We start from the raw sequence: 18,495 nt of genomic DNA on the forward strand, positions 1-18,495 counted from the left end.
AGTACTCTGCAAACTTTTCCGAAGGCTGCGATGATTGAACGACAGTCCATGCAGACACAGCTTCCTGATGTGCACACAGAAACAATCTGAATGGTGACATTCGGTACAGCGAAGAATTGCTTTTTCACACTGAGCGAAAACATTTACATCACAAAAACTCCAGGTGTCTTACAAATCCTTGCTGGGTGAGATCAAGCTCATATCACTCATCCACCATTTATGGAGCGAATGTCAGGTTCTTTGAGGTTAAATATCTGGCGAAATATTACTCGGCATATTAACCCAAAGCCTAGCATACAGCATTGACTTCTCCTCCAACTATTCTAATTCCTCAAGAGCCTGGAGGTCAAGGGAGCATGCCCACTTTGGCTTAACTTAACACCAACATCCTTACAATGTTGAAAGCATTGCTTGTGTTATGTATCCTGCCTTTAGAACAAGCATCTGTTTCTTTCATGTGAGTCTGCTTGAAGCAAATACCCTATATTTTGGCACTGAAAATGCCAGGAAGAGAACCTCAAGCTATGCTATCAAATGCACTATTGTGGGCAGGGTTGAGCCCTCTCTTAGAAGTCAAAACCAACCCAAAGATGAATAGAAATGCCACAAAGCTGTGGAATATCTGAACAAAGATTCTAAAGAGACGTTATTCTTCTGTCACTCACACTTAAACAATGCCAAGAGCTGTTTAAGGGGAAAAGAAAATGAAGCACAATTAATAGAGAAGAACATAGGAAGGTGGGAGTAAGATATGGCCTTCTCAAAATTCTACATTTCATGTTTCTGCTGCCCACCAATGATCAATTCCGATCCTTCATCGCCAATGAAACAGTGAGATTTCAGATCACAAAATCTCCTGTTCTCACCATTAATTCCAGAATTAAAAGGGAGCTGCTACAAAGAGAATTTCCACTCTAGAGTTGCTTCAGGGCAGCCACGGAAGAGGAAATTCTTGCTAGAATTCCCATTATGAATTCTGAAGGCGTTTGAACTCTTCAGGGATATGATTAAATGGCTTTCAGCAAACCTGCTTGTTTCAGCTGGTTGACCCCACTAACTAGTGAACAGTTGAAAACACAGAGCTAAGGACACCCATAAGGATATATACCATCTCCATATTTGGACATCCAACATAATTTATCTAGTTGGGTTTTGCTGGATATTATTGCATGGTGCATCTAAGGAGCTTTGTGAAAGAGAACAAATGGAGAGGAAATCCACTTAATTTGTATAGGATTAAGGCAAACGAGTAGCAAAACCACAACATACAAGGACTTACCCCATAGACCAGTTCACCCACCATGCCATTCCACATTTTAGTCTCAGGATCCTTTGCTCCATACTTCCCATCAGGGACAATAGACAGGACATATTTAATCCCAACATGTTTTGCAATTTCGTAAGCAAGGTCAACACAATAGCCTTCGTATTTCTCATTCCCTTCCTTCTGGTCAGGAGACTGCTTGCGCATCACGTAGGGTGCTTCCTGGAAAATGACACAAGGAGAAAATAGGTTAGAAGGAGTGGGGGGAATGACTTCAAATGGAATAAACTTAGAGTGAACGGGGAGAAATCCAACCAAAGAAGCTGGAAGACCTTAGAACTAAGGAGAAATTTCCTTCCGGTGAGAACAATTAATTAATGGAACAGCTTGCCTCCTGAAATTTTGGGTGCTCTATTGCTTGAGGTTTTCATGAACAGATTGGACAGCTATTTGTCCAGAATGGCATAAGGCAGGGGGTTGAATTAGAAGGTCTCTGAGGTTCCTTTCAACCTTGTGAATTTAAATTATAAGTTCAAACATAAACCGGTTAAGGAAAACCTGATCTGTCTGCCAGTTCAGGAAGTATTCAGAACAATCAAAGTTTGAGAAAATCAAGTGCTGAGTAACCAATCCACATCATTGTTCAGAAAACTACATAGCCCTGTGTGTCCAGAAAGGCACCAAAGGTATCAAGGTTAGATAACAATGGCTAAAGGGAGGTGACAACTTACAAGGATGGTAGTCACCACAATGGTTCTGTTCTCCACTGAGGATGTATCGTTGGAAACACTAGGATCGATTGCAGGCACAAATCGCTCATATTCATTCCAGTAACCAGCCTATAGTTGAAGAGAGCATTGGCAAGTTAAGATAGTGAATTTGTGTTATTTATAGGTATATAGGTACTCAGATAGATGATATAGATAGATAGATAGATAGATAGATAGATAGATAGATAGATAGATAGATAGATAGATAGATAGATAGATAGATAGATAGATGAGAGAGAGAGAGAGAGAGAGAGAGAGAGAGAGAGAGAGAGAGAGAGAGAGAGAGAGAGAGAGAGAGAGAGAGAGAATGAACTATGGCTTACCTTTCGTGGCCCGCCAGGTCTCATTTCATACACATCAATCGTATAATTGGTTCTACGTCCATAGGTGTCAAACTGGATATTTCCTGTCATTCCTTGAACCTGAACCTTGACAATGATAAAGTTGCAACATAACAAGATACAGAAAGCAGCAGAGAAATTGGCATCCGTTCATTGGCCAATATGCAAGAACCACTGTTTCGTAAAAAGTCACTTTTCAGCATAGTACACAAAAAACATTGCATATTAGATAGATGGATCAATCTACAATTAGTCAATAAGTAAGATAAATAAGTGAAAAAAACTAAAGGTTCTGACAAGAAAAATATAGGTTGTCTATCCTCCAAATAAGATGATATAGTGCAGGATCCAATCTGAGTTGTTCACTAGGACCCAAGGTTTATTCTTCCAAGCTTTTGGGTTCATGCTGGAACCCATAATCTCTCTCCAGAATGTGTGCACTGTTGTATTTATATAGTGCCTGGTTGTGTGTAGAACAGCTCAATGCACACATTCTGGAGACAGAGAAGTTTCCGGAGGATGGGCTCCAGCACAAGCCCAAAAGCTTGGAAGAATAAACCTCTGGTTCTGGTGATCAGCTCAGATTGGATCCTGCAACGTTATCCTAGGACATGTACATTTACCTTCATTCACAAGATGATGTAGTGTAATTGTATGTGGGAAAGACTTTGGGAGAAGAGATAATGCCTAGAGAACTGTCAGATAAGAAACAGCACAGGCCAGAACTATATAGTGGGCAGAGCAAGAAGCTCAAAAGGGACCCTCTCTAAGTTCTCAGACTATAAAGATGGTGATGGGAGAATTGTACCCAATCACTCAGGGAGGGTTTATTCTGAAGTTCCTGCTCTCCCACTATGCAGCTGTGGGCTATGCTGTCTCTTATCTGATTTTTCTCTGTCTTTCTCCCTCTCCCAGGATCTTTCCCACTTCCAATACAGAGAAGTTGCCGTTGTTTAAATCCTCACCATCTTCAATGCTCTCTCAATATCAATCCCTTGGCTCCAAGGCACAGCTGGGTTTGCTAAACAATCTCCAGCACTTCCTCTCCGGGATACATCTACCCGCTGCCTTCGGAGGTACCGGAACGCTTCCGCTATAACAAGGATCGCATCATGGGTCAATGCAGATGTATACTAAAAGAGATGTAAAAGAGACAAGTAAATGAACTTCACCCTGTAAATGTTCCAAGTCTTTTTTTCCCCTCCTTAAACAATGTTGAGTAACAGAACCATGCTGGTGCAGTGGTTAGAATGCAGTATTGCAGGGTAACTCTGCTCACTGTCAGGTGTTCGATCCTAACTGTCTCAAGGTTGACTCAGCCTTCCATCTTTCCAAGATCAGTAAAATGAGGACCCAGATTGTTGGGGGCAATAGACTGACTCTGTAAACTGCTTAGAGAAGGCTGTAAAGTACTGTGAAGTGGTATAGAAGTCTAAGTGCTATTGCTAATATCACAATGCCTGTGTGAGTCCTATAAGGTAGACCAGACTATAAAATGAACACCATATAAGTCAGGTCTATTTTCATTGGAACAGAATCTTGCAAATCCCTTTCTTGGTCTTTGTGTGAACAAGGGAGGGGCATATCGGAGACATTTCTCAAATAGCAGGTTCAAGACCCTTTTATCGGACAATTACCTTGGTAATACCTCTTCCTCCTGTCCTTCAAGACCTTTCCCTGTACCCTTTACATTTGTTTAATTTTATTTTTTTTTAATTAAAAAAACAATTCGGAAAACTCTGAAGATCTCGTGTACAGTCTGTCTTTTTTTCAGATTTTAGCAAAACAGGTGCAGTTGCTTTAACGAGACCACTTAGTTAAAGTATCCAGCTGCTTTAACCAACATGAGAGAGGTTTTTCTGCTTGCCATCTTGGAACTGAGAAGTGCTCCTTCTGAATCTTTTTCTAAGTGTGCACAGCAAGCAATTACATAATAATAACCCCTTCACATTCCCAGAAAAGTTAAGTATCATTCTGAAATTAGACTATCGCTGAAAAAAGAAAGACAGGATGGGGAAAAAAACTGACATGACTTTTTTGCTTCTCATCTGTGCTACTTCAAAGCAGGGACATGAGTGTGCCAGGAGAAATATTAACCCTTGATATTGGTAACAATATAAAATTCTATTTTTTTAAAAAAAAGATTATTTACAACAGGGGTGTCAAACTGCCAGCCCACAGGCCAGATGCATTATAGCAGTGGTAGCGAACCTATGGCACGGGTGCCAGAGGTGGTACTCAGAGCCCTCTCTCTGGGCACGCGTGCCGTCGCCCCAGTCCTAGGCCTTCAGCTGGGTTTTATAAAACCTTTTCGCTTTAGGCCTCCACCGCCATGTGCAAAAAAAAAAAAAAAGGTTTAATCAGTCAATTTCAACTTCTTGCGGGAAAAAAAAAAGATCTTGCAAAGTTGGAATTGATTGATTGAACTTTTTAGTCCCACCCAGTCTGCCGTTACCACCACAGCCACACCCACCCAATGGGCCACACCCACCCGGCACTCGACGATGCATAAGTGGGTTTTGAGTTGCAGTTTGGGCACTCAGTCTCTAAAAGGTTCGCCATCACTGTATTATAGCAAAACTGTGCCCACCCCATTCCCGGCAATGGCAAAAAACTCGCAATACATCACGACACGTCACTTGACTTTGTGAATTTGACACCCTTGATTGACAAGAATCCCTAACAGACCAAAAGAACAGTTACAAAGAGCCATGGAATGCAAGAGCTGATGTAGATAAGAGGCGTCTTTCAATGTTATCCTGATTTATCCTTATTTATCCTCCTTATCCAAAAGGAGGTTGTTCTTTTTTACATCAGTTTTGAGAAGCTTTCACATTTCTTTAGAATACTAGTAGCTCTATCACAATCACATTCGCCAAATGTTAACACAGGCAGTAATCTACGGCACCATTTTCTCTCTTGGTGAGGCACGGGGACAAATTGATGTAGCAACCTCCTTTTGTTTTAAAAAATGAATTAACCAACATAGCTTCTCTGATTTTGAAACCTGAACAATTCTGAAGTCTTTTGCTGGGCTACATTTTGTATGAATTGATATATGCAGTTAGCAATAAATCTGTTTTTTTTTTTTTTAGCCTGAAATATTCTCACAGTATACTTCCATGTTTTTTTCATGCTGTTCAGAATTACAGTTCTCATCGACTTTATAAATCCGATAAACCTTCCCACTCACAGGAAGGTAAAAATCTATAAATGTTTTTTCCCATTCCCCCCCCCCAAAAAAACCCCAATGCCTCATATTTACTTCAAATAAAAAGATAGGAAACATTCTGAAATTAGAGATTTGTCTATTATTCATGCTGTATAAATTGTATTTTTCAGGGTCTGTATTCTGTATCTGTACACAGGTTATCCTTGACTTATAACCATTCTTTTAGCAACTATTCAAAGTTACAACTGCGCCGAAAAAAAAGTGACTTTAAAACTGATCCTCCGACTTATGACAATAACAGCATTTTCATGGTCATGTGATCACAATTTGGATGCTTGACATTTAGCATTAATTTATGATGGTTACAGCATCCTGGGGTCTTTTTTATTCGTCATTTGTGAATTTCCCACCCAGCTTTCAACAAGCAAAGTCAATGGAGGAAGCTGGATTTCCATAACAACCCTGTGATTCATTTAACAACCGCAGTGATTTACTGAACAATCATGGCAAAATGGTCATCAAATCAGGCAATAGCTGAGCAGTGGAAATTCTAGTCCCAACACGCCTCTTTAAATAACTGGGTTTCACATTAGACAAAATTATCCAGCCCTTGCGGCTAAAATTCATGGATGATTTACTAGAAATTCGCAAAGAGGTGACTACTTTGTACAGCCATCTTCACCCATTGGCCCAGAAGATGAATCAGCCTAATATAAGCCCCTGATTTCTAGAAAGGTGATTATACTGTACCTTGCTTTGCATTGCAAGGTATAATAGATGTCACCTGGATGGGAAGGTAGGAAGAAAAACTATAATGTTTTTTTGTCGTAAAAGAAATATCAGTTGGTCTGTTTTTGGAAAAGCAGATATGCCAGACCTTTATCATATTAAGTGAAATCAACCATTAATTATCAATAAATTACTGTACAATAAATTAAATTATCAAGAAATTGATTTATAACGGGTCCCTTAGCAATCGTTTGAAGTTACAATGGACCACCCCAAACTTTCAGCCTGGTTCCAAAGTTCTAATGGCCAGGCACACGCTGGCATACACACACACACACACAACACAAACAGATATGTGACCACATTTCACACCCTTGACAACCAACTTGCCTTTTAAGAAGTTTCTTGCTCTCAAAAGATGTTGACCACCACAAGCTCTCTTCTTCTTACTAGTCCAACCTAGAGACCGACCTACTGATTGCTTGTCTACTTAACTCAGAGATACGTTTCCTCCCCACTTTCCTTCATAACTTCCTATTCCTGGAAGGTTTTCGCGGGTGTTTGTATGTAGGTCTTTGGTTGTTCAGGTTTTCTCCCGCGTAAAATTGGAAGTGTCTTGGTGACGTTTCGACGAAGTCCCATTCGTCATCTTCAGGCTGGTGTTTTCAGCTTCGTGCTTCGACCACACATTGCTCCTCGAAGCACCAAGCTGAAAACACCAGCCTGAAGATGACGAATGGGACTTCATCGAAACGTCGCCAAGACACTTCCAATTTTTACGCAGGAGAAAACCCGAACAACCAAAGACCTACATATATATATGATCTGTCCAGCATAGGCTGTAACAGGCATCAGAGATGAAACGTCTACGTTTTGCTGGCTGTTCTTGCGCAAAGAACTTCAACTGTTGTTCTCCAGTCGCTGTCCAATTAAGCATTGTAGAAACCTGCAATTGTCTTTCTGCAACTTCCCCCCCCTTCCCAATTTTCCAGTCAGGCTGCCTCAATTATCAGAAACCATCCTGCCAGGCCTTCCACATCATACCGAGCGACAAATCTAATTTTCTGTTTTATTCATATGCTGCTAACAAATGCACGAACATGTGAAGCCAGTGAGGGAACGAGAGAGCGGATGAAATATTGAATAAATTAAAGCACCCAGGCTCTCATCTCTAGCCAATTTTATTTCCTAATCAAATATACTTTTTTTTTTTGCTCTGAGGGGTGGGTCTGTCCTTTCAATAAACACTCGTTCACGTTTTACAAATCCGAAGTGCTTCCCGGCATTTAGAGTACAAATAGTCTTTGACTTATGATCACAACTTGAGTTCAAAATTTCTGTTACGAAGCGAGACATTTGTTAAGTGGGTGACCACTGTTGTTAAGTGAGTCACTCCGGTTGTTAAGTTAGCAACAGGTGAAACTGGCTTCCCTCATGGACTTTGCTTGTCAGAAGGTCACAAAGAGAGATCACGTGACCCAGGGACACTGCCACCGTCATAAAGATGAGTCAGTTGCCAAGCGTTTGAATTTTGGTCACGTGACCCTGGGGATGCGGCAACAGTCGTATGTGTGAAAAGCCTCCGTAAGTCACGTTTTTCAGTGCTGTTGTAACTTTGAACGGTCATTAAATGAGCTGCTATAATCCGAGGACTGTCTGTATGTAAAGAGGAAGACTTTCCCCTGCATTTATATGTGGCGCCATCTTTTTCTTCCTCCCCCCCCCCCCGCCCTTTTCGGTGGCTATTTTCATTCGTGACTGGTTGCTGTCATTTATTATCATTGCCATTTATTAGTTCCTGTTGGTTTCAGGTGAGCTGGCGAAGGTTTTTAAATTGTTCTTTTTATTTTCTGGGCAAGCTGCTGGGAGTCATTTTCACGATGACAGGGTAGAGATAGATTTAATAAGTAAATAAAGAAACACAACAGCGAAAGGGTTCGTTTCGGCAGAAAAAGCTGCCTCCTAAATTAACTCCAGTCAAAGAGGATTAAAGGTAGGATTCAGAGCTCTTCTTTAAGGCAATGTGTGATCAACTTTGACTCATATCAGCTTCGGACAGACTTCCTCGTCCTCTGAAGCTTCTTACGGTGTTGGATTGAGACCCAGAAGCACCAGGCTGAAGCCCACCTTTAGCCACTCATGGGTGACTTAAGCCAGTCGCTCAGTCACAGCCCAACCAACTTCGTACTGTTGTGGTTGGAGAAGAAAGAAGTAGAGGGTGATGTGTATTCTAGTCTTGAACTCCTGAATAAAGGCAGGACACAAACCGAATCAAGCAATAACCAAGAAAATGGAGAGTTCTGTCCACAGACAAAAAAAACCCCGCAGTTCTTGAAGCGCACCTTCCTGAGTTAAGCAGCCGATAAAACATAAGAATTGCTCAGTCTGGGCTAATGCTTGTTGGATTTTACGCATGCTCAGTCTGGGCTAATGCCTGTTGGATTTTACGCATAACTGCTTTTTCAGGTTTGCGGTTGTTATGAAGCTGCCTGCTGGCGTCCCAGCATGATAGATGTGGCCAGAGGGAAGATGTCATGCTGTTCTTTCTTGTTGAGAAGAATAATTTGGGTTTCTCTCGTCCATTTGGGCTCTTTGATACTTGCATTATTTTGTTTTGTTTTCACATCCAAGAGCAAAAGTCACCATCCATGCCTATGGAGATTCTCTGTCATCCAGGTCAACTTTGTCCCAACGCTGCTTTTTTTTTTTTCCCCAAAGGCAACTGGACTTTCTTTGTTTTTCCAGGTAGACATTTTGCTTTTTATTCAAGAAGCTTCTTCAGTTCTGTGAAATGTTTTCAAAGAAAAACAAAGAAAGTCCAGATGCCTTTGGAAAAAGCACCGTCGGATCACCATACACGAACAGATGAATGGATGGATGGATTTATACTGTATCTTTCTACTTCGGTGAACATTTTAGCTCCTCAACCTCTCAAAGCAGTTCATAATCAATCCAGTTGTCTTCCTTTCTGTTGCTGTGTAAGGGGATTCCCAAATAATGCTATGGGTGCATCAATCCCACCCCATTTTCTTCGAGCTGACTCACAAAGAATGCACCTTGCAAGCTATCACTGGAGTAACTCACAGAATAGCAAAAATCCTGCCCGCCACCATTCCTCCGTTCCACAGAAAAGGGAAAATAAACTAAATAGCTGAACATACAGCTATTTATATTCAGCTGAACGTATTGAAGCAATTAGCTATGGGGAAAGTAGGATAGATGATCTACCCTGAATCAGATCATTTTATTATCTGCATCAGCCATTTCCAACTTGTTCCCTCCAGATTATTGAATTCCACTTCTGGATCAGGGTGTGTACAACCTCGGCAACTTCAAGACCTGTGGACTTCAACTCCTAGAATTGCTCAGCCAGCTCCCAGAGGAATTCTGGAAGTCATAAAGTTGCCAAGTTTGGACACCCCTGCTGTAGATAGATATTAGGAGAGTTGAATTTCAACATCTCTGAGAAGCATCAATTTGAAGAAATAAAGCAGCAGGGGGTGGCTTCCCAGGATTTCAAGGTGGACCACTGAAAACACCAGGACTGAACTGGTGACATTCCACCTTCAAAGCATAGCCTTGACTCACTGCAGCACAACATAGGTTGTTTGGGTTGTGTCAAGTCACTGCAGTTTGCAAGCCAAAGTGTAAGACTTATTAGAGGTTGTTGAACCAGGAATGTGGAGTCTTGTCTTCAACTAGTGCTAGATTATTTATTCAAAGCAAATAATAGTTTAGCACTCAACCCACAACATCTGCAGGTGAGCTAGAAGACTCCCAACAAATTTATGCCTTCTGTAAATGGTGATCCTTTCCTTCCCACCTCCACCCCATCTTCTTTCCAATAGTCTGCAACACCTACCTTTAATGGAGAATTTTTGGCTTCAGGAAATTCCCTTTCATCAAGTCTCACCCAACGCTGCATAAATTGTTGGACCAATGGGTTGTCATTATTAATAATCTGAAATCCGGTTACATTGGCCCCAGCCTGGACCACTTTTTCTACCGAGATGTCTGTAAAGCCCTTGGAAGAGAATGTAAACATTTGAGGGGTTGATTTCAGCTTAGAAGCAATCAAACACATCGTCCCTGACCTTGGGAAAAGAAACACAGGTCGAAATGTGACATTAATTTGTTGAGTCCAATTGGTGGTTTCCCCATTCTGATAATATATGCAGACATCTCTATGAAAAATTTGGAGACATATGATAACCTCAAAGGATCAATGCATTTTATTTTTGTGTTTATGAGGGTTTTTTGGGGGGGGAAGCAAATTAGGCAGAGTTATATTAAAAAGAAGAAAAGAAAACACTGGATTTTTGGGGGGGAATATGCATGTGTGCATGTGTGCGTATAGAGAACTTACCAGGTTAGCAAGCATGTAGTGATAACTTCTGGAATTTTTACTGAGGGCTGCAACCTGTGTAAAAGGAAAAGAAAAAAAAAGATGAAGCACTTAGCCGAATTTTTTTTTTTTTTCAATTTCAAGGGAAAGGAATTCTGGAAAAAAAAATGTTGATTTGAGACAATATATGCATGGATTCTACTACTGAAGCCCACAAACCAGCAAATGTATCAAAAAGACCAAAGTCAAGGAGAGTTTCCATGCGCATTCCAGTTTTAAATTAAAACTCCTTTGTAAAGAAACACATCTACCCATGTTTCCCTGAAAATAAGACCCGGCCTTACATTATTTTTTGCTCCAAAAGACGTGTTAGGATTTATTTTTTTGGTTAGATCTTATTTTGGGGGGAAATACAGAACTAAATGCATCCATTGGGCTGACGATCTTAACTGGGGCTTATTTTTGGGGTGGGGCTTATATTACCAGCATCCTGAAAAATCATGCTAGGGCTTATATTTTTGGTTGGGTCTTATTTTTGGGGAAAACGCAGTAATGGCGAAGCAGCTCTTAATGTGATGGAGAGCTGGGATTCCATGATCTTCTTGAGATGTTTAGCTCTACATGTAATCCTCGACTTACAACAGTCCATTTAATGGTCTTTCAAAGTCACAACAGCACTGAAAGAAAAGTGACTTAGGACCATTTTTCCTACGGTCAGGTCATCAACTGATTTGGCAACTGACACGTATTTATGATGGTTGCAGTGTCCTGGAGTCACGCGATCCCCTTTTGCAAACTTCTGACAAGCAAAGTCAGTGGGGGAAGCCCGATTCACTTAACAACTGGGTTATTAACTTGTCAACTGCAGTGACTTGACAAAAGTGGCAAGAAAAGTCACAAAATGGGACAAAACCCACTTAACAACTGTCCCGCTTAGCAAAAAAATGTTTTAGGCTCAATTGTGGTTGTACGTTGAGGACTACCTGTTCTTATAGATAAGAAATTCCATCCAAGTACTGAAGAAGCATCTCATTATCTAATCTTGCAGGGTCTTCTGTCAATAACCTGACGAAAAATAGAGTCTATACCAGGGGTAGGCAACCTTGGCTCTTTTATGACTCGTGGACTTCAACTCCCAGAATTCCTGAGCCAGCCATGCTGAGGGGAAAGGGGGAGGTTTCCAAGCTGAGCCATGCTGACTCAGGAATTCTGGGAGTTGAAGTCCACGAGTTATAAAAGAGCCAAGGTTGCCTACCCCTGATCTATATCACACAAGCTATTTTCTTGCTGTGTATCTAAGGACCACAATTCTTCTCACCAGGCTCCTGGGTGTACACATGCTGACAGCAACTTCCCAAATGGATTTCCATTATCGGATGACACTGACCCAGAAGTCATTGTATTGTACACTAATGGCCACATTACAAAACCATCTCAACATTTGTATTCATGCTTTCCAGTGCAGTATATTGGATTATCAGGCAAACATTAGAAGAATTTGCTTTAAATGCATCTAGTATTGCTGGAGGCTGATAATATGAAACAGCACAACGATGCGAGACGTGTCAGGTATCCATGGAGAAATTTCTATGAGTTGCTAAGGAATGAGACGTGTTGTTAAGAACTTTAAATACAACTGTTCACTTTTTTCCTAAAATGTGGCCTCTGGCACACAGATGCTGTCATCCTGGCAATCAATCGTGGGTGATTTTTTTTTTTTGACAAAAAGAAAAGTTAAACCATAAACATCACTGAGATAACATCAATGTTGTATTCTAAAGAAAAATTTCGCTTTAACTCAGCCTTACGAACTTGATGGTCATCAGAGGTGCTGGACTAAATTTTCCCTGAAAGACAACTTGGTGTAGTGGTTAAGGCATCAGACTAGAAACTAAGAGACCATGAGTTCTAGTCCTGCCTTAGGCACAAAGCCAGCTGCATGGCCTTGGGCCAGCTTCTCTTTCTCAGACCCTAGGAAGCAAGCTATGGCAAACCACTTCTGAAAACGTTGCCAAGAAAACTGCAGGGACTTGTCCAAGAAGTTGCCAGGAGTCAATCTGACACACACAAACACAAACACACAGACCCAGGTCTCCCATAATTCAGAGTGTGTCTTCTGATCCTACCCAGAACCTAACTGCTTCTAATCTTCCTCATCCTTGTAAGTAAGGGAAAAGAAAAGATATCTACTTCATGTTCTCCAGTTTCAGAAGAGATTGTCTTATCAACCATCATAGGACTGATGGCCTCTATGAGATTCTTCATCTTCAAAACTCTGACCGGATGGTGGGGAATGGAAGGACTTATATTTCTTGCAACAGCTGGTCATGTAAATCCTGCCATTCCCCACCATCCAGCCAGAGCTGAAGAAGCTTCTCAGATGACAAGTGAAAGGTCTTCAAAGAAAAACAAGAAGGTCCAGTTGCCTTTTGAAAAAACACCTTTGGGACAATCATGACCTCGATGACCGAGAATCTCCATAGACATGGGAGAAACAGCTTCTTTAAACCTGGTTTTTCAATCGGGGGGGGGGGGGAGAACAGCTTCTGCATCTCCAGAAATTATCCTTCATGTGTCATTCTCCTGCAGGGAGTTAAGTGGGAGCAATTTTATTTTATTTTTTTTGCAGCTGGTCTTTGAATGCTTGCTACCCACACACAGATCTGCAGCTTCCCCTTTCTTGCCTGCCCTAAAGTTCAGTCACTCCCGTGGGGTGAATGGAAAGCAAGCCATTAATTACTTTTTTCTGGCCAGCTCTGCCTGGATGGTGGGGAAGGGAAGGATTTATACTCCTTGCAGACAGCTGCTCGTTTGCCTTCTTTTGGAGAGTCGTTGAGGCCACTCGGAGGTTTACCTGTGTCCTCGGGGTCACCTGAGCAATGCAAACAGACAACCAGAGGTGGTTCTTTCTTCACTTTCCAAATCAGCTGAGGTCAAGTGCATCCTGCTGTTTCTTATTTCTGCTCTAATGAGAGTGGGCAGGGTTTCTTAACCCTGACAGATTTAAGATGAACGGACTTCATCTCCCAGAACTCCCCAGCCAGTTGACGTCCACCTGCTTTAAAATCAGTGGTGAGATTCAGCTGGTTCGCACCACTTCGGCAGAACCGAAGTGCAGTATATTTTTTTGTTGCCCAGGCCCAGAATGGACTTCCAGAAGCGGCATCCACGCAGATCTCTATTGGTAACCTTCCCAGCTGGGTCTTGTCAAGCAAACTCGACGGGAGAAGCCAGAATGGCTTAACGACCGCATGATTCACTTAAGAACTGCAGTGATTCATTTAATGATTGTGGCCAAACATATTGGAAAGTGGGGCACAACTCACCTAACCAATCTCTTGCTTAGCAACAGAAATTTTGGGCTCAGCAGCGGTCGTAAATCAAGGACCCCCTATATCCCTTTATTCTGCCTATCCCATCTGCTTCCTTCCCTTCTACAGATCGGCTCACCGCAACCCTACCTTGTTGTATCCACATTACAAAGCTCCCAACACTTTGCAGAGCTTCTGCAAAAGCTAATAGATTTCCAGCAGAGATTCAAAGGGCTGCACGCAGGATTAAACAACCTGGCTGCCGCATGAGAAAATGCAGCATTTCCAGGAGACGCGCAGCCCGTTTTTATTTTATTTTATTTCCTTCAAACAGAACTCCAAGCTTAATGGAACCAAAAATAGTCGCATTAAAAAAAAAAAAATCAGCCCATCCTTCTAGCTTAAGGCAAATGGCATGTAAGTCATCGAAAATATCTTGAGGATCTGAAGAGAAGGCAGGTTTTTCACAACCAATCAAACACAGTGGCATCAAGCCTTTGGGAGCAAATGAATTTAATAATAATTTAATCGTGGCTTCCCGCAGAACAGAAACACAGCAGAACGTGTAGATTGCTTCATCTGTTTGCACATTTTCTCATTTTTAAGCCCAGAGAAAACTGAGAGAGAGAGAGAGAGAGAGAGAGAGAGAGAGAGAGAGAGAGAGAGAGAGAGACGCTCCAGCAATCGCTGGAAGATTTGGTTGAGTGTCTCAGCTTTGCAGTCGCATTTATCTTCAAGGGAGGAGAAGATAAACAGAGAGAAAGATCATCTTCCTTCCTTCAGCATCAGCCTTAAAATATGATACTATATAAAGCAAATTTAAGGAATCGGGGCTAGGAATGACAGAAGTTACTGCCAATACTACTCACTTACTGTTAATACTGAGATTGAAAAACACAGATAGCTCAAGTTCTATCACTGGAAAGTCCATCACGGATAGTTCAGGATCCATCATTCTCACTTTTCTTAGGCAGAAGAAAGCCTACTCTGTTGCACAGACCAAAGCAGGAAGAGTTGTTGATTTGGACTGCCAGATCACCACCTCGCCTGTCCGCTACCAAATCTATCCTGATGTTTGGGACTTCAACTTGATCTGAATCCAAGCTTGATCTGCGTTTGAATACAGCAATTCATACTTTCTTGTTCTAAAGAAGTCTTTTTGGAGCCCCAATGTGAAATCTACTTTCCATTTTAGTAAAAACAAACAGCTCTTGGCTATGGTGGTGAGGGGATTGAGATAATACCTATCTAATTCTCCAGAGGTTGTGTGAAACATTAATTCCACAAACTCTCCTTTTTTTATTATATTTGGGGGGTTCCCCCCCTCTTCAGTTGGGTAAATTCTGTTGGAAGCAGTATCCAGAGTTGTAGCCTGCATGATCAGCCCCCCAACGGTTGTCTAGCAAAAGATAGAACTTCAGAACATCCTGCTTCCCTCAAGTATCTTTAACCACAGAGATCTAAGCAGTGTTTTGAAAATTATCTTATGAGATATGGAGTCTTAAGCTGGAAAGAATGAAGCCAAAGTGTCAAGCGCAGGAAAAATCAGAAGCCAAGGTGGTTCAAATGAATATATGTAATATAATGCTATCTGCAAGAATCTTTAGAAGGCCAGATCCTGAAGTTGAAACTCAAGTACTTTGGCCATCTAATGAGAAGGAAGGATTCACTGGAGAAGAGCCTAATGCTGGGAAAGATTGAGGGCAATAGAAGAAGGGGACGACAGAGAATGAGATGGCTGGATGGAGTCACTGAAGCAGTAGGTGTGAATTTAAATGGACTCCAAAAGATGGTAGAGGACAGGAAGACCTGGAGGAACGTTGTCAATGGGGTCGCGATGGGTCGGACATGACTTCGCAATTAACAACAACAACAAGAAGAAGAAGAATCTGAACTACTAGGGGTCAAAGCAAATTGGCAGTAGATAAGAGTCAACAGAATTCAAGGTGGGCTGGACTTAGATCTCTTGTGGGTATGAAAGGAGACTGATGATGCATTTGACCCTTCCCTCTTGCTCAGCCTGGTCATTTCCTACACAGAGCTTATGGCAGAATATGCTAAATTGCTCAGCCTAAGCTAACAAGTCTTGACTTCTATTAGCCCCAAAGAAAATAGTTGCTCTTCAAGTTGCAACCAGGACCATCAGAAAGTCACGATCATAGACCGCAAATCCTTGGGTTTCTCAACTTGGATCCGAAATAAGCAGGCCTGTCTCTACTTTTCCCTTCTAGCTCCTAGTGGCTGCATGGAGAAGCCCTTGTAGTTTCCTTTGGCTCATTACCAATCTGTAATATTGTCCTCTTCAGAGATGAATTTTTGATTTCCCAGTCTAGAGGTGAAAATGACAACTAGTTGGCTTAATGTAGTCCTTAACTTACAACAGTTCATTCAGTGACCATTCAAAGTTACAACAGCCCTGAAAAAAAGTGACTTATGGCCATTTTTCAAAGTTACGACCTTTGTAGGATCCCAATGATCACGTGATCAAAATTCAGAGGCTGGGCAACCGGTTCATATTTTACGACCGTTGCAGTGTCCCAAGGTCAGATGATTCCCTTTGACGACCCTCTGACAAGCAAAGTCAATGGGGGAAAGCCAGATTCACTTAATGACCAGGTTACTAACTTATCAACGGCAGTGATTCACTTAACAACAGTGGCAAGAGAGGTCGTAACATGGGGGCAAAATTCACTTAACAAACGTCTCACATGACAACAGAAATGTTGGGCTCAGTTGCGTCAGGCAGCAGGAAACAAAACAAACTTTTGAAGGATATATAAAAATGTAGATCTCCAGTAGAGTTTGATTTGACTGTCAGATGTGGACTTCAACTGTCAGATTCCTCCATCCAGCAATGCTCATTGGGGAATTCTGGGAGTAGAAGAATCTTTAAGTTCCTAAGGTTGAGAAACCCAGATGTAAACCAAACCTGCCCACTTGCTAACAAATGCTAACTTTTTGCACTCCAGCTCCAGAAGAAATACTATCTTGGACCTGGTAATAATAATTATTATTTTATTTTATTTTGCAATCTTGTTGCGTACTGCAAAATGTAAACCAGGCATCCAAGCTACCGAAGGAGATTAATCCTAGAGCTTAATTGGAAACCGAGTGCTGTCAAAATCATTCCTTCCAATTTATTTAAAACGGAGAAGACTCGCCGATCAGTGCCCCCCAGTCAATTATATCACTGACTTGAAATGAATTTCTTAATATTAGATGAAGTTCCAGGCTGCAGTTCCTCAGAATGAAAGTTTTGCCGAATAAAATTGATGCAGTTGGGCTGTCCGTATTTTTCTTCCAGATAACTCCAAGACATAAAGCTGGAGTTCAGTTTATTTATAACTGCAGCCTGCCTGGCGCTTCACAAAACAGTAGGGACGGGCCCCCTATGCAGTGGGTTTATAAAATATTTAAACCATCCATAAATAATGTTTAAACCCATTTGCAGCCTAGAATATTTAAACTTTTTATAAATAATTTCCATCCGATGACATCCTAGCTTGCCAGCGAGCTAATTTTAAAAATAAAGGGGTTCCTTTTTTCCTCCTACCTTAAGACAATAATCCATTGTACCCGATGTATGCACAGATCGGAAATTTATACACTGAGATACATGCGGCCTGCGATCCAAGCGCAACTCTTACGAAATGAAAATAGAAATTAGAATTTTTCCTCCACTGGTGTGCAGGAGTTGAAAAGATCTTGGGTAGGGGAAGAGACCCTGGGGGGGGGACACAGTTCCTTTGTAAAGCCAATGAAGTATGAGCATAAAGTGGCCTTTAAAGCTCCTTATGGCATAGGTCCAGGATATGGGTGGCACAGTGGCTCAGTGGCTAAGATGCTGGACTTGTCAGCTGGAAAACTGACAGCTCAGGTTCAAGACCCGAGCTCCTCACAACGAGGTGAGCTCCCGTCCTCATCTCAGCTCCTGCCAACCTAGTAGTTCAAAAGCTACTGTGTGAATAGATAAATAGGTACCACTTCATTCCTCCCTCCTTCCCTCTCTTCCTTCCTTCCTTCTTTCCTCCTTCTCTCCCTCCTCCCTCCCTTCCTTCCTCCCTCCCTCCCTCCTTCCTTCTTTCTTTCCTCCCTCCTCCCTCCCTCCCTCCTCCCTCCCTCCTTCCTCCCTCCCTCCCTCCCTCCTTCCTTCTTTCCTCCCTCCTCCCTCCCTTCCTCCCTCCCTCCCTCCTTCCTTCCCTCCTTCCTTCCTTCCTTGCTTCTTCCTCCCTCCCTCCCTTCCTCCTCCTCCCCTTCCTTCCTTCCTTCCTTCCTTCCTTCCTTCCTTCCTTCCTTCCTTCCTTCCTTCCTTCTATTGGCTGCCTGTTTTACTACAGGGTAACTTTATCATGCTGTTTTCTTACTTTTTTTTACCGTATAATAAAAACTGCAATTGAGTGTGGTGTGTTCAGAAGGATAAGGATTTGAGAAAGAGATTTCCCAAGGCCAAATCTCATTTTTTCTTTCCAGCACATAAAACATTGGTGACAAGATGCTGGATCTGAGAACAGAGAGCCTCAGAGACATCCTTCCAAGTGATTCGTTGTTTCCTGCATTGTTTCC

General features: G+C 41.9%; 1 protein-coding gene across 6 annotated transcripts in view; it reads right to left on the bottom strand.

Moving 5' to 3' along the window:
• Nucleotides 1–18,495, bottom strand: part of GRIA3 (glutamate ionotropic receptor AMPA type subunit 3) — a 101,997-nt gene that overhangs the window by 39,064 nt on the left and 44,438 nt on the right. For all 6 annotated transcript variants that reach the window (XR_005558178.1, XM_039355626.1, XM_039355627.1 and 3 more), the window contains exons 5-10: nt 10,643–10,696; nt 10,139–10,300; nt 3,341–3,508; nt 2,358–2,462; nt 1,996–2,103; nt 1,280–1,486 (exon numbers count right to left, since the gene is read on the bottom strand). Coding sequence is in view for 5 of the 6 variants with exons in the window: in XM_039355626.1 (XP_039211560.1) it covers nt 1,280–1,486; nt 1,996–2,103; nt 2,358–2,462; nt 3,341–3,508; nt 10,139–10,300; nt 10,643–10,696 (804 nt within the window). In the remaining variant the exon portion in view is untranslated. The remainder of the gene's footprint in view (nt 1–1,279; nt 1,487–1,995; nt 2,104–2,357; nt 2,463–3,340; nt 3,509–10,138; nt 10,301–10,642; nt 10,697–18,495) is intronic.

Source organism: Crotalus tigris, unplaced genomic scaffold, assembly GCF_016545835.1.
Source record: "Crotalus tigris isolate CLP2741 ecotype Arizona unplaced genomic scaffold, ASM1654583v1 scf7180000018701.437623, whole genome shotgun sequence".
NCBI lineage: Eukaryota > Metazoa > Chordata > Lepidosauria > Squamata > Viperidae > Crotalus > Crotalus tigris.